We start from the raw sequence: 13,675 nt of genomic DNA on the forward strand, positions 1-13,675 counted from the left end.
TATTCCTTCAATAATATTTAATGGGCGTGGCGTTCCACTGCTGCTATTGAATAAGCAACAGTCCAGAACTATGCTACGACCAAATCCCGTCTCATGATGATATATGGATGCTTGCCTTGGAGAAAAACATCTTTGCAAGTTGTCTACCAATTTTTTCTAGCATATTAGGTAGGGTCTGGTTGATGCCTTAACCCCTAAAAATATGATAGGGGGTATCCCGTCATCTATTTAAAAAGAAAATGCACATAATTTAAAGTTAAATGTATGATGTATCTTTTTCTAGAGAGTAATGTTTTTGATTGTTATTTCAAAGATTGGGCCCGAGGCAAGCAGACATGAATTAAGATATATACAGAAGCCCAAAGCCCATTATTCTTTGAATCAGCCCAAAAAAAAATCAATAAATATATTAGATGAAATACCCAGAAAACATTTTAAAGAAGAAAACGCACCATTTTACAAGTAAAATAATAAAAAGTCACCGCCTATTTGCCAACAACCCAATGCAAACAACCATTGTTACGAACATGCACAATTATTTAAAGATACATAAAAAATACGAAGTGTATTACATTTTATATCTTAATATCACCTTTACCACTGGTAAGTTGTCGGCCATAATTGAGAGTACACGCTCAGAAACACAAATTGCTAAACTATTTTAGAACAATTCATATTGTACTTTATTCAACTTCTATATGGAGAGCTACGGAGGAAACTATCATGCAGTAGCCGGAGCTGCTTCCTTGTTCCCTGGTTCTGCCTCCCAAAAGGATGTCTTCTTCCCAGTCTTTGAAACTGTCTGCAGAACTGCATCAGGTTTAACATTGCCATTCACCGTTACCTTCTGCTCTTTCAGATCCACATCGAAGGACTCGACACCTAAACAAATTTAATAAAGATCAACATGTATGTATTAGGGTCTACCAGTATTATCCAAGCTGCTAAACAAATTCTCTGAATCATCATTACATATGTGATATTTAAGAGAAGCACGAACACTTATCTGACACTACTAAAACATTTGACAAATAAATTATAAAACATTAAAGAGTTTAATTCTTCTAAAATCCTTCACTACTTCATTGTTAGTAAGCCGTTGCATCTACCCAAGGGAGAAGGGAAAAGTGTTTAAAGAGGAACAGAAACCTTTTGAGTTTTGATTTACTTTTCAACTTCCATATCATCTTCAGCAGAATTTTTAAGTGAATCTGAGTAAGTTATAGAAAGAAAGAAGGATACGAAAAACTAACCTTCCATCTTATTGAGGACTCTCTTAACAGCTCCAACACAACCTTCACATGACATACCAACCTTGAGGACAACAGTCTGCATAACAAACAAGACAAATTTTTGCTGTTAAAAGTTAAACCATCAGAATGATAGAGATTTAAAGAACCAACAGCAATTTGTAATAAGATCACAGGAATATTCTTCGTTACAGAATTTTTCATTTGGTTATAATTCTAATCAAAGTTCCAAAAATCGGTATCGAGATCGAGATTAGCCATCCGAAAAAATAATACGTATCAGCCGTATCAATCATATCAGTCGTATCAGACGTCTATATCAGATCGGACTATTTTAATTAAATATAATTCTAAATATAATTTAAAAAAATTGAGAAATTTCTAAAAATTTAGAAAATAATAAGAAAATAATAATTACTCGTATATAAAGCCTAAAAATCTATTTTCCTCTGTGTGTGTGTGTGTGTGTGCTGCAGGCCTGCTGCAGCAGGAGCAGCTCCAGGCTGCTGCAGCTGCCTACTGCAGCCGCCCAGGCCTGTTGCAACCCTGCAGCATGCCTGCTACAATGCCGAAAACAGGTTGCGAAACCAGCCAACCTGGTTTTGACCCGAATCGGGATCGACCGAAACTGGGATATATGATTCTAATAGAACTCAAAATAAAGCAAATCACACAAGCAACCTCTTGAAGCATTCTCGTGCATTAGAATCTAACGCATGGGACCCGTATAACTGTATTAATGTGTACGAAAAGATAAGCCCACAGAATCTCATAATCATGATTCATGACTGCAGAAATGCTAGTCAGTAACTGTCATGCACATGACTGATATCTGATGGATAGTCGCTTGAACTCGAACTACAAATAATCCATTTCATGATTTAGGCAACCGATAAGATGATCAATGAATGCACTTAAGACACTAGTCATATAGCAGAGTATTTGGCACAATTTTTTTGTAATGAAAATGATGCTCCACTTGGTCATAACAAGTACCATCTAAACAGATACATGTATTATTCGAATGGTTCAAAAGAGAGTAGTAATGTTTGATAGTCCAATGCTTTATGTATAAAAAAGTTACAAGAAAAACATAATGAAGGAAGAGAAATGGATGAAGCTCCAAACATACTCATAATACAAACAAGATAAATAAAGGAGAGCTGTACCATTGCTAAAAAAAATATCACGAGGATCTAACCACCTAATTTAATGAATTAACTAGACTAGAGTACAACAAATGTTGCATATAAAGGCCTTAATCAACTAGGCCAAAGTACAATAATGTTGCATATTATGGGGCTTAATCAATTAGACCAAAGTACAATAGTGTTGCATCTTAAAGGTCTTAGCTACTTGCTGAAATAAAGAGCAATACAGTGACGGGTAAATAAAAGTAGTACTTTCCAGCTATATACGGCTATGTCATAATCTTTTCGATTAACAAAAATTATGTGCATACTTAATGTTTAAGTACTTAGATATATTTTATCATTTACGTTCTACCTCTAGGAATAAGAAGGTCCGTGGGTGGGCAAACAACATTTTCTAGCACTGAGCAATATATAATCTAACCAAAATTCTCGAACAATGCAACACTAAATGCTCAGAAAAGTAATAATAATTATTCCAAAATAGGTAACAGGACATCCTATACCAGATCGTCATTAAACTGTCTTAGATATCTAAATACGTACATCTTCCTACTTCCTATGGTTACTAGATTAAGGAGAAGAAGCATACTCAATCGAACAGCTATAGCATTTTGTTTTCATAACTAGGAGGATTCAGAAAGCAATCAATCGTCCAAGAGAATCTCTAAAGCAAACTAACCTAAGAAAATTCAAATGCAACAAAAGTAACAACAGATCTAACTCCATAGCATCGAAGAGAAGGCGAAAAAGGCCGATCATGATCTAGGGTTTATTAGCTAGGTCGATCTCGAAGCATCAAAGATTGATTACCTCAGCCATAGCGTAGGAAGAAGGCGTAGAAAACAAAGAAGAAGAAGAAACCAAAACCGAATTGGGATAATGGGATGTGAGAAACGAACGATTTGGGGGAGAAGTCGGATTGGCGGAATTTAAATAGTGGTGAGGAGAAGCGGCAGATGCCTCGATGGTTCGATTTCTAATTTCTCCCAGATAAAGGCTAAGTTATTTGAGCCTATCGCGGCTAATATTGTTGTAAATAAGTGGAAGCGCCATGGCATATTCTTAATTTGAAAATGGTAAAAGCGTGTGATGCACGCATAATCCAGCGACTCGTCACCCGTTGAATTCGTCTCGAGATTGCCAATTTGGAATTGTATATATAATATATCGAGTCGGTGCACCAACTCCCGTCGGAATCAAAGTTGATGAGTGGGTGAGTATGTTTGTTAATCAAATATTTTATATATATATATAATATATATATATATCCACTATAATTAAGTCGATGTTAAAATACTTTCTCTCAATTTTTAATAAAATAATAAAGTACAAGACTTTTAATCATATTACGATATAAATATTACATGAAGCCAAACAACTCCATAATATGTCACTCGTATTCAATGTGGAGTTTTAAAGCAAATTCGACCTCCTTGGAAACTTAAAACACAAACGAGAGAAAATATTCTTTGTTTTTTCTGTCAATTTTCTTTCTTCTTTTCTATTCTAATCATCTAAAAAAAAATGTAAAATAAGACAATTTTAAGTATTTAAAGTTTCTAAGAAAGCCTAGTTTAGCAATATTTTTTTATATATTAAATAGCTAGGATAGAGTAGTTAGAATATAAAATCACATTTCCTTATCATCTATAAAACTATAAATTGTCCTCTAAAAACTTACGCTCTCAGTAGTTTATAGTTAACATAGTACTAGAGCAAAAGGTTCTGATTTCAAATTAATGCTATGCACTCTAGATATTATTTTTAACATATAAATTGTCTACCAATTTAAGTCCATATCTCTCAAATCCATAAGTGAGGAAAAAAAAAAGTGTTATAATATAAGAATATGAACCATTATTTTTCTTTGATTTTAGAAGGAATAAAGCCCACTGCTTCCTGATCGATTTGCGAGCGAATTATTTATGTATATCGATCGATCTGCATTGTTTTCTCCGTGGTCGACACACATGATACAGCTAGCAGTCTTAGGTGCCTCGCAAGTTCGCAGGCTTAGATTGACTAAAACAATCACATATATATATATATATATATATATTCCATTCTAGTTCACGAGGATTTGTCCAGATTCACGAGGATTTTTATACAATTTTACTGGGAAGTTAGTACCGCGCGGTTAATGAGTAAGAATCGATGGTGCTTATAACGTGCCATTCCACGACATGTACATACGTACGTAGTTATTATAAATTAAAGCCAAGAAGTAGGGGGAGCTTAGTAACAAAGAGATTATGGAGATGGAGAAGAAGCTCATAGTATTGTGGTGTCTTGGTCTTCTTGTTCTTTGTGCAACTGTGGAGGCCAAGGAGGACGATCGTATTGCAATATCTGCAGTGGTAAAGAGGAAGGTCCGTTGCAGGCTTAGGGCATTCCCCACTTGCTACATGGTCCAGCTCCCATGTCCAAACCAGTGTGCAACCTCCTGTTTCATGGACTGCACCCTTTGCAGAGCTGTCTGTAGTAAGTTATATATACGAGCGTTTCTTTGTGCCATAGAGTTAATTTTTTATCCATAAAAAAGATCTAACCGTTAAGATCTATAAGAGTATAATAGGAATGAAAGATATTTTCGGTTCACATTATTTTTTAGCAATTATATTATTTTAATATTTTATTAAGTAAAAAATATATATATATATATATCAAAATAAGGGTATTAATATCTTTTATAATTAACTTGATAAAAATTTAATTATATTATATCTTTTTGATTATTTTTTATTATTTACATATATCTCCTATTAGTTTAAGATTAATTTAAATTAAATTTTAATAGATAGAGATAGAGAATCATATTTAAATTGAAGTTTATCTCCAAATAATCAAATTTAAATTATTTAATATTAAATAATATCTTCTATAATTAAGGTATAATTATATTTAAGAGAGAAATCTTAAACGAAGAAAAAAAAGTGTAGAGCGCTTCTTCTTCCGTACCGTAAAGTTAATTTTTTATTAATCAGTTTGATAAAAATCTAATGGTTAAGATCTTCAAAAGTATAATAAAAAAAATTAGAAAGTTAGGCACACATAATTAAATCTTCTTAACTAATATACTATGTTGTTTTGGAACCCATAAATTGGTACCGGTATAAACATCTTTCATATATCCTTGGTATTTATTTATCTATCTATTTAATAGATAGCTTAAGCTGTTTTCGAGTCAATTGATTATATACAACTTGGTGTAGCTTGCGATCGACCTGGAGCAGTCTGCCAGGACCCCCGCTTCGTCGGTGGTGATGGAGTTGCCTTCTACTTCCACGGCAGGCGTGGCCGCGACTTCTGCCTCGTCACCGACTCAGACATCCACGTCAACGCCCACCTCATCGGCAAGCGTGGCGCCAACATGACGCGCGACTTCACCTGGGTCCAGTCCCTCGCCATCCTCTTCGGGCCCCACACCCTCCACGCGGCGGCCAAGAAGACAGCCACGTGGGACGACGACGTCGATCGCCTCCACCTCGCGTTCGACGGGAAGCCAATCCCCCTCCCATTCGGAGAAGGCGCCAAGTGGAAGTCGGCGGGCGTCTCCATCCAGCGGACGCGTAGCACCAACGGCGTGAATCTCGAGGCGGAAGGGAAGTTCTCGATCTCGGTGACGGTGGTGCCTATAACGGAAGAGGAGTCGAAGGTGCACCGTTACGACATAACAGCGGATGATTGTTACGCCCACCTGGACATGAGGTTCAAGTTCTACAATCTCAGCGACGAAGTCGACGGCGTTCTGGGGCAGACGTACCGGAAAGACTATACGAGCAGAGCTAAGATGGGAGTGGCGATGCCGGTACTGGGTGGCGAACGTGAGTTTACTGCTTCCAGCCTATTCGCGCCGGACTGTAAGGCTTCTCGTTTCGTGGGGAAGAAGATAGTTACTGATGGAGTTAAGACTACTTAAAAGAGGGAACGCTTTTTAAGGGACTAGTTTGTGTCGTCCTTGTTTGTCGTTGCATGGCTGTGTGCTAAGTGTGCTTATATATATATAAAATATCATGTGCTACCATATAAAGATATATCAATACCACATATTATGGTAGCATTTCGTGGAGTTTAATCAACAATTATTTGGTATTAGTGGTATGGTAATATATATGTGAAAAACCCTTAGACATAATATCACTCGTTCGCTTAAGTAAAAGTCTAAAAAATATTAAAAACGAAAGCGGAGATGAACGCCAAGATTTTAACGTGGAAAAACCAAAATGGAAAAAAACCACGGATCCAAACTCGGATTAAAACTAATCACTAAAATAGTAGCAGTTACAAGACTGACTCACAAAATAACCCGTCGATCCAAACGACTTTGTTCCTCTCAGTCTTGCTCGATAGAACCTACGATTGTTTCTCGTAATTGATGTCCAACCTCAGTAGCTCTCGAGATTGATCTTTCGTCTAGATAGCCCTTAAGACGAAAAATTAAGCTTTTTAGAAGAGTAGGACCTTGTTAGTTGAAGAACAGATGTAGCTTCAAGAATTAGGGCATCAACTAACGAAAAATTGCTTCTTCAACTACCCTAGAATTAGGGCATCACAATACTTATATAAGATCTCCAAGATAAAGTCAAATCCAAGTCTTATCTGAACTCACAAAAGTCTAAAAATTACAAACTTCGTTGGTGCGTTCGAACGGGCCCAAGTGCGTTCGAACGCAATAGTCTGAATTTCATAGGTTGCGTTCGAACGCGTTTGTAAAAGCTGCTCTCTGTCTGTGTGAACGCATGTACCCGCGTTCGAACGCGCTTGTGAACGCAGCTCTCGCTTTATGTGAACGTATGTACTCGCATTCAAACGCGCTTGTGAATGCAGCTCTCAGTCTGTGTGAACGCATGCACCTGCATTCGAACGCGCTTGTGGACGCAGCTCTCAGTCTGCGAACGCATGTACTCGCATTCGAACGCGCTTGTGAACGTAGCTCTCGGTCTGTGTGAACGCATGAGCCAGCGTTCGAACGCGCATGTGAACGCATGAGAAAACGCTGTGAATGCGGTGTGAACTCATAAACTTTTCTCCAATAATCTTGCAATTTTTCAAAACAAATATTTTCTAGACTTGTATAAAAGCTCATATACATGTATAAATACACTTAGAATATTTTGTACACAATTGCCAATAATAAAAACCTAACAATATATATATATATATATATACTCAAAATATTATTGATTATCCACCTGAGTTGTAAAAAGGGCCATTGAAATCAAAGGCAAAAAAACTAAAGCGGAGAAGAAGGAAAATTTCCTTTGGAAGTACAATCATAACCCAAAGTTGTACCTAAGTTTGCTAGGTTGTTGTTGACTTTGGTATATGTGAATAACTTTGACGGTTAGATATATAGGAAGGAGTATGTGTAGATTATGAGCGAAATACTTAAAAGAGTGAAGCCAATGAGAGAGAAGCAGCGAATGAGTTTCAAACTAATAGTTTTACGTGTATATATCAATCCTATGATTTATAATCTCTTGAAGCTGAAGTTGATGATAGGATCGAGTTTCTTTTAGCTGATGTCCTGTGAGATGTTTCATTTATAAACCATCTCATCTTACAACATGTATAGTATATATCCTGGCTGTTGTTGGAATTCCATTTACTACCCATTAAACGTCGATCCTTTAGACTTGCTTTTACGCATGGCCTTTGGGATTGGGAATCGCGTGAATATGGACATTGTGTATATTGCGCGAATATTCCTCGCTTTGGTATTAAAATTTTCTGTTTATTATCTTAAACATGCTAATAATATATTGTTGCTTCTCTTAATATATATTGTTGCTTCTCTTATCTACTTTAAGCAAGTAAAAGAAAGAAACATTCGCTTAATTGTCTCTTCCTTTTAAGGTTTGTTACTGTTTTGCACAATCAATTATATTTAATCCGATTTCATCGAGTATCAAAAGATAATAAAATAATCATAGTAAAGTCAAACAAAAAGATATCCTTAAATACTCTCTCAAAATAAAATATTGGACGACAACAAATTCAATATACAAGATACATAGTGTACAAACTCTAATAAAATATATCGGATAAATTAATTCAAGAAATGCACCGCAGACTAGTTTTTATTCGTTATCTAAAAGTTTATTCGATCTGCTATCTTTTATATAAGCATTCAAAGCTTATGTATTTTTCGTAGTTAAATTAGGTTATACTCCTAATCCCATTAGGTAACATATCATAATATATCAATTTGACCAAAATTATATTCCAACTAATATTTGTAATGCAAAGTAACTCTTAGTGATCTCTTGCCTAGTCTGCATAGTCAGTCGCTTTATCTATTCTGACCTCCCTTCCTTTACCTAGAAAATCTTTTTGTCATGCCGGATGAATTATTTTTTGTCTACCAACATCATTTCTTTTTACATTAAACCTCTTCATATCAACACAAAAGATGTTGGTCTTGAGTCTCGACTCCAATTGCTACTCTCAACAAAATATTGTGCTCCAATTTCTCTTAGTCATTTTACTAAGCAGCAATTAACTGTTATGCAAGACAAATGGGCAAATAGACTCTAAAATATTTTGAATGCATTGGATAAATCAATCCAAAATTATATACCTACTTATACATAACCGGCAAATTGAAAACCTAGCTCATATGCTACAAACCGCTAGTAACTCTCTCTTATCAAATTTTGTTGATGCTCATGTATAGACTCTCTAGGAGCCTTTTATATTGCACTGCCTCTGTTTTTAATGCACTATATATTTTTATGTGGCTCTCAGTATACTATCACACATCCATTGTGAAATTTAAGTGCACTCACTATGCGGATCTTTGTTCGCCATTTAAAAGACTAGTCCTAAGTGTATTTTTATGTGCATCCAAAACATATATCTTTCTCTTAGTCAAATTATTTAGGGTACACTTATAATTTTAATTAAAAGACCCTTCATAGTCTCTTTATTTAGGTAAAAGAATTTGATAAGATGAAAGACATAATGAATAAAATTTTCTCCTTGAGTTGCTATCGACCTAGGGATCAATTGGACACAAACAATTAGAGTAAGTATTAAAACAAAGTGCAACACAATGAATCCACATAAATTCAGCTGCATTGCACGTTCTTGTCTTCTCTCAATCATGCTTTGCATCTTCTAGCCGAAAGCAACCCAACCCTCAAACGACACACTTATTATAATTCCAGCCGAAGTTATCATCTCATATGATCGATGTTAATGATACTAGAAAGCGGTCCCATTAATTAAACTCTTCCCCGATCGACAACTATCTGAATAAAAGAGAGCTCCACGAACTGCCTGCCCATCAGTTCCAAGATTGCAAAGTGGAGACATCATCTATCTGCCTATAAACCGTGCTATCTTTGGTCCCAAAAGAGAATTATAATCTTATATAGGAAGTGGAGTTTAGTGTATACATATATTTGTACCAGAGAGAGAGAGAGAGGGAGCCATGCTAATTGTTCCACGTCACCTATATTTGGAACACCAAACAGCCCACGGGGGCAGGTCGCGCGACCCCAGCGCAAGCTAACAAACCACCCACTGTTAGCCAACGCAGATTTACTCATCTTTTGAGACATATCACGGGGGCCACAATTTCACGTGCATCTGACTGCATGCTGGGCTGCTCGTCCCGGCACCCGTTTTCAATGTGTCGGATCCTTTTTTTAAACCGGTCGAGGTCCGTCAGTAATACTCCACCGGCGTGCCGGGGCAGCTGTCGTCAGAGGACAGGTCGCGGCTGCTGTTGTATTTAAACGGCGGAGGGATATATGGCGGAGTCGCACACCTCAGCAGCGCCCAGTTGACTCCGTTGAAGAAGGGATGCCGCTTGACCGCCGTGGCCCCCACAGTTGACCCCAGCCTCCTCAGCGGGTCTTTCACCAGCAACCCTGCAATGAGGTCCTTCGCGGCCGACGACACGGGCGGGTCCTTGGGGAACTCGAGTGCACGTGCGACGATGTTGGCGAGGGTCAATTCATTGTCCGATCCCTTAAACGGTGTCACCCCGTAGAGGAGCTCGAAGATGAACACCCCGAGAGTCCACCAGTCAACGGTGCTGCCGTGGCCCTCCCCTGACACGATCTCTGGGGAGAGGTACTCGTGGGTCCCGACGAACGACATGGACCGGAGGTCGACGGGCTCGGCGACGAACTCGAGATCGAAGCCGGCAGCGCCGCGGTTGTTGCCGAGTCTTTTTTTGCGGCGGGTGGCGCGGCGGTTGGGATGGCTCCGGAAACAGGAGACGGCGGGGACGATGCAGCTGGGGAGAATGCAGGAGGGTGCGAAGTCTGCCGTCGCGGCGAGAGAGGGGAGGGACGTGGGATCGGAGATGACGTGGGCGGGAGTGGGGGCGGTGGGGTCGTCGCACTTGAGGGACAGGTCGAAGTCGGTGAGCATGATGTGGCCGTCGCTTCGTACGAGGACGTTCTCGGGTTTGAGATCACGATACACGATGCCCATCATGTGGATGTACTCCAACGCCACCACTACCTCCGATGCGTAAAACCTGCAAGTTGTGTTAAATTAATTATCCAAATTAATCGAGTAGTTGCACTACCAAGGTAGCACTAAGCATTTCTTGAATTTTGTTATTACACTAGAAGTCAATGACTTGTCCTATACGAACCAATCTTTCAGGCAGTCCACGTGAAGTTGGCGTTAATAAATAATCCGGTTTCCTTGGCTTTAGATTAATTGGTAGAAGAAAAGAAAAGGATAGACCACCACCACCACCACCAGGGCAGAGGGCTGAATCGAATAGCCCATGGCGGCGAATAAGGGTTAGTTTAGCTAGCATTACATGCTGAAATAAACACATGCTTTCCACCTCCAGCCAACACCACAAAATTATAAAAGTATATATACTAATTGCCATCTTCCTGTTTCACTTGCCATTAGCAGATCTCATTCCTTCTTCGAGTGGACCTGAGCATTTGGCGATGCATGATAGGCCCCAGAAGTAGGATTGGATGGTGGAATGACTAATGAGCACTTGGCACCACAAGAATAATAAGGGCTTTAATTAACGACATAAAATAAATGGAGTAGCACATGACATGTGATAGTAAGAGGCAGTCAGTCCATGATCCATCCCTACTGGAACTATAGAAGCCAAGCTGGTCTGGTCAAAGTCAGACCTACAATCCAATCACATCATTCTACCTCCAGTAAATGATCCGACGGCTGATAGAATTCCATCGGATTCAAGGGAAGGTAGAATCGACGGCTGTTAGCACCCCCCACCTTTCTACCTACAGTTACTTTGGTAGTTGGATGAGTCCAAACCGGTAGTGGCGATGTATTCGTGCTTAATAAAGTAAGAGCATATCTTAAGGAAGAATAACGTTTCTGGAAAAAGAAGAAGAAAAAGAATCGCTCTACTAATTCCTTCCCCAATTTTCGCTTCTCTCTCTGTCTCTCTCTCTCTCTCCCCCCACAACAAAGCCTTGAAAGAAAAAGTCGGTTTCTCATATCCCGGGCGGCGTAGCACGTCCAATCTCAAATATTTAAAATCCAAAAATAAGACTACCCGAAACGAAAGAAATAGTAATTAGAGTACGAAAACAATGATTAAAAAGGTATCCCACCGTTCTAAAGAGCGAAATAAATTTCTAGAAAAAAGAAATATGAGAAACTAATATATATTTGTGTATGCTATAGTGCGCCTACCTGACGGCGGACTCGGAGAAACGCCTCCCGGGCTGGCGCTGGCGAAGGACGTGGAGATCGCCGCCGGGGCAGAACTCGGTAAGGAGGCACGACCACCGATCGTTTTCGGCGACGGCGTAGAGGGTGGGGAGGAAGGGATGGTCGGTGATCTCCAGGATCTCCCGCTCCGTCCTCGCCCGGCCTTCCTTGTTCCTCCCCTCGAGCTCCTTCCTATCCATCACCTTCGCCGCTAACATGCATCCCTCCGCCAGAGCGCACTTAAGCTCCGCCAGGTAGACGCTCCCAATGTCGCCGGATCCGAGGCGCTGCAGGAATCGGAGGTCGGACAGGGAGAGGGATCCATCCTTGGTGCCGGATCGCAACCTCAGCCGTCGGATCGCGTCGAGGCAGGGGTCGCCGGCGGCGTGGGACTTGGTGAGGGGCCCGGAGGCTGAGGAGGACGAGGATCCCGAGGCGGAGGAGACGGTGGACGAGCCAAAGCTCATGCTCTGTAGGTCATCGGCGAGGTCGTCAGGCATGGCGGAGACTAGAGATCAGAGACGAGAGAGAGAGAGAGAGAGAGAGAGAGAGAGGAATATGGATTTGTGGACGAGAGGGGGAGGGGGTTTTTGAAGAAGGTGGACAATTAAGAAGAGAGATGAGGTGGGGTCTGGGCCGGCTAAATGTAATTGGGCCAGATGGCGGGGCCTGCGGAGTAAAAGTGGGGCCCTTCAACGCAGGAATTGCGCCTCAGGCTCGGATTTTGCTCGACACACCGAGTGTCGTTTACCCTACGCCGCGGGATCTCTTAAGAATTAAGATCCTTCGTGCAGGTGTTTAATACTTTTTTTTTTTAATTAATTACTGGTTCCGTCTATCTAGGAATGTCCACAGTGAAGAAGGGCAAAATTGAGCGTGGAAACACGTTAGGCGAGTGGGAGTCGGGAGCAATTGATCATTTGGCGCCTGCATTTTTACATCCAGGCCATCAGATTAGACCCAAAAAGTAATTAATCCAAATGATCTAAATTTTGCCATTAATTTTTATTTTTTTACTACAAATTCTAGTTTCATATATATATATATTTTTTTCTGACATGCATCCAATCGATGTTGGACTCTTTATCTAACAAGCAGCATAATTTGGGTCCTTCATTCTGCTTTTCTGTGCCTCTAATGCATGTTAATTTTGGTGCTATTTGCAGATAGTGGTAAGCGATTATTCTTTAAAGAATACAGTTTAGTATCTACATGTCCACCAAATGTTCCCCCTCTCACAACAAAAAAGCAATTAAGACTAACTACTTAGCAACCACCATTTTGTAAGTAGAGCTTCTTTTGATTCATTTGAAAGCATGTGTTGGAGTATAGGCAACAATCATCAGCAGATTGGGGGAAAAGAAGAAGAAGAAGAAGAAGAAGAAGAATATTGATGATTATATAGATTCTCAACTATTAACTTAAAAAACTTTGTTAGTTTTCCAACTTTTTTCTACAGTGCTGAGTGCTGAGTGCTATTTTTATTTGTTTATTTAACGAAATAATAATAGAGAATAGCAAGAGAGGTGAGGTGATGATTATTTATGATGCTGGCGTTTGATGAGGAAACCAAACACACTGTTGTCCTGCTTTTTT

General features: G+C 39.5%; 3 protein-coding genes across 3 annotated transcripts; 1 reads left to right on the forward strand and 2 right to left on the reverse strand.

Moving 5' to 3' along the window:
• Nucleotides 1–516: 516 nt before the first annotated feature.
• LOC140795661 (copper transport protein ATX1-like) lies at nucleotides 517–3,406 on the reverse strand. Its single transcript, XM_073148355.1, has 3 exons — nucleotides 3,215–3,406; nucleotides 1,254–1,329; nucleotides 517–882 (listed from the first exon to the last, which is right to left on the reverse strand). Exons 1-3 carry the CDS (start codon nucleotides 3,221–3,223, stop codon nucleotides 722–724), a joined length of 246 nt encoding a protein of 81 aa, XP_073004456.1. The 5' UTR covers nucleotides 3,224–3,406; the 3' UTR covers nucleotides 517–721.
• Nucleotides 3,407–4,662: 1,256 nt separating this feature from the next.
• On the forward strand, nucleotides 4,663–6,323 carry LOC140795770 (uncharacterized). Its single transcript, XM_073148530.1, has 2 exons — nucleotides 4,663–4,885; nucleotides 5,617–6,323. Exons 1-2 carry the CDS (start codon nucleotides 4,663–4,665, stop codon nucleotides 6,321–6,323), a joined length of 930 nt encoding a protein of 309 aa, XP_073004631.1.
• Nucleotides 6,324–9,749: 3,426 nt separating this feature from the next.
• On the reverse strand, nucleotides 9,750–12,688 carry LOC140795808 (serine/threonine-protein kinase D6PKL1-like). Its single transcript, XM_073148596.1, has 2 exons — nucleotides 12,062–12,688; nucleotides 9,750–10,898 (listed from the first exon to the last, which is right to left on the reverse strand). Exons 1-2 carry the CDS (start codon nucleotides 12,577–12,579, stop codon nucleotides 10,076–10,078), a joined length of 1,341 nt encoding a protein of 446 aa, XP_073004697.1. The 5' UTR covers nucleotides 12,580–12,688; the 3' UTR covers nucleotides 9,750–10,075.
• Nucleotides 12,689–13,675: the final 987 nt, after the last annotated feature.

Source organism: Typha latifolia, chromosome 9 (genome assembly GCF_019914945.1).
Source record: "Typha latifolia isolate L0001 chromosome 9, TyphaL0001v2, whole genome shotgun sequence".
Taxonomy (NCBI): domain Eukaryota; kingdom Viridiplantae; phylum Streptophyta; class Magnoliopsida; order Poales; family Typhaceae; genus Typha; species Typha latifolia.

Coding starts and splice junctions, on each gene's coding strand:
- LOC140795661 (XM_073148355.1), bottom strand. Junction 883..1,253: donor AGTCCTCAATAAGATGGAAG/GTTAGTTTTTCG, acceptor AAATTTGTTTAG/GTGTCGAGTCCTTCGATGTG.
- LOC140795770 (XM_073148530.1), top strand. CDS start 4,663: ATGGAGAAGAAGCTCATAGTATTGTGGTGTCTTGGTCTTCTTGTTCTT. Junction 4,886..5,616: donor CCTTTGCAGAGCTGTCTGTA/GTAAGTTATATA, acceptor AACTTGGTGTAG/CTTGCGATCGACCTGGAGCA.
- LOC140795808 (XM_073148596.1), bottom strand. CDS start 12,579: ATGCCTGACGACCTCGCCGATGACCTACAGAGCATGAGCTTTGGCTCG. Junction 10,899..12,061: donor TTCTCCGAGTCCGCCGTCAG/GTAGGCGCACTA, acceptor CACAACTTGCAG/GTTTTACGCATCGGAGGTAG.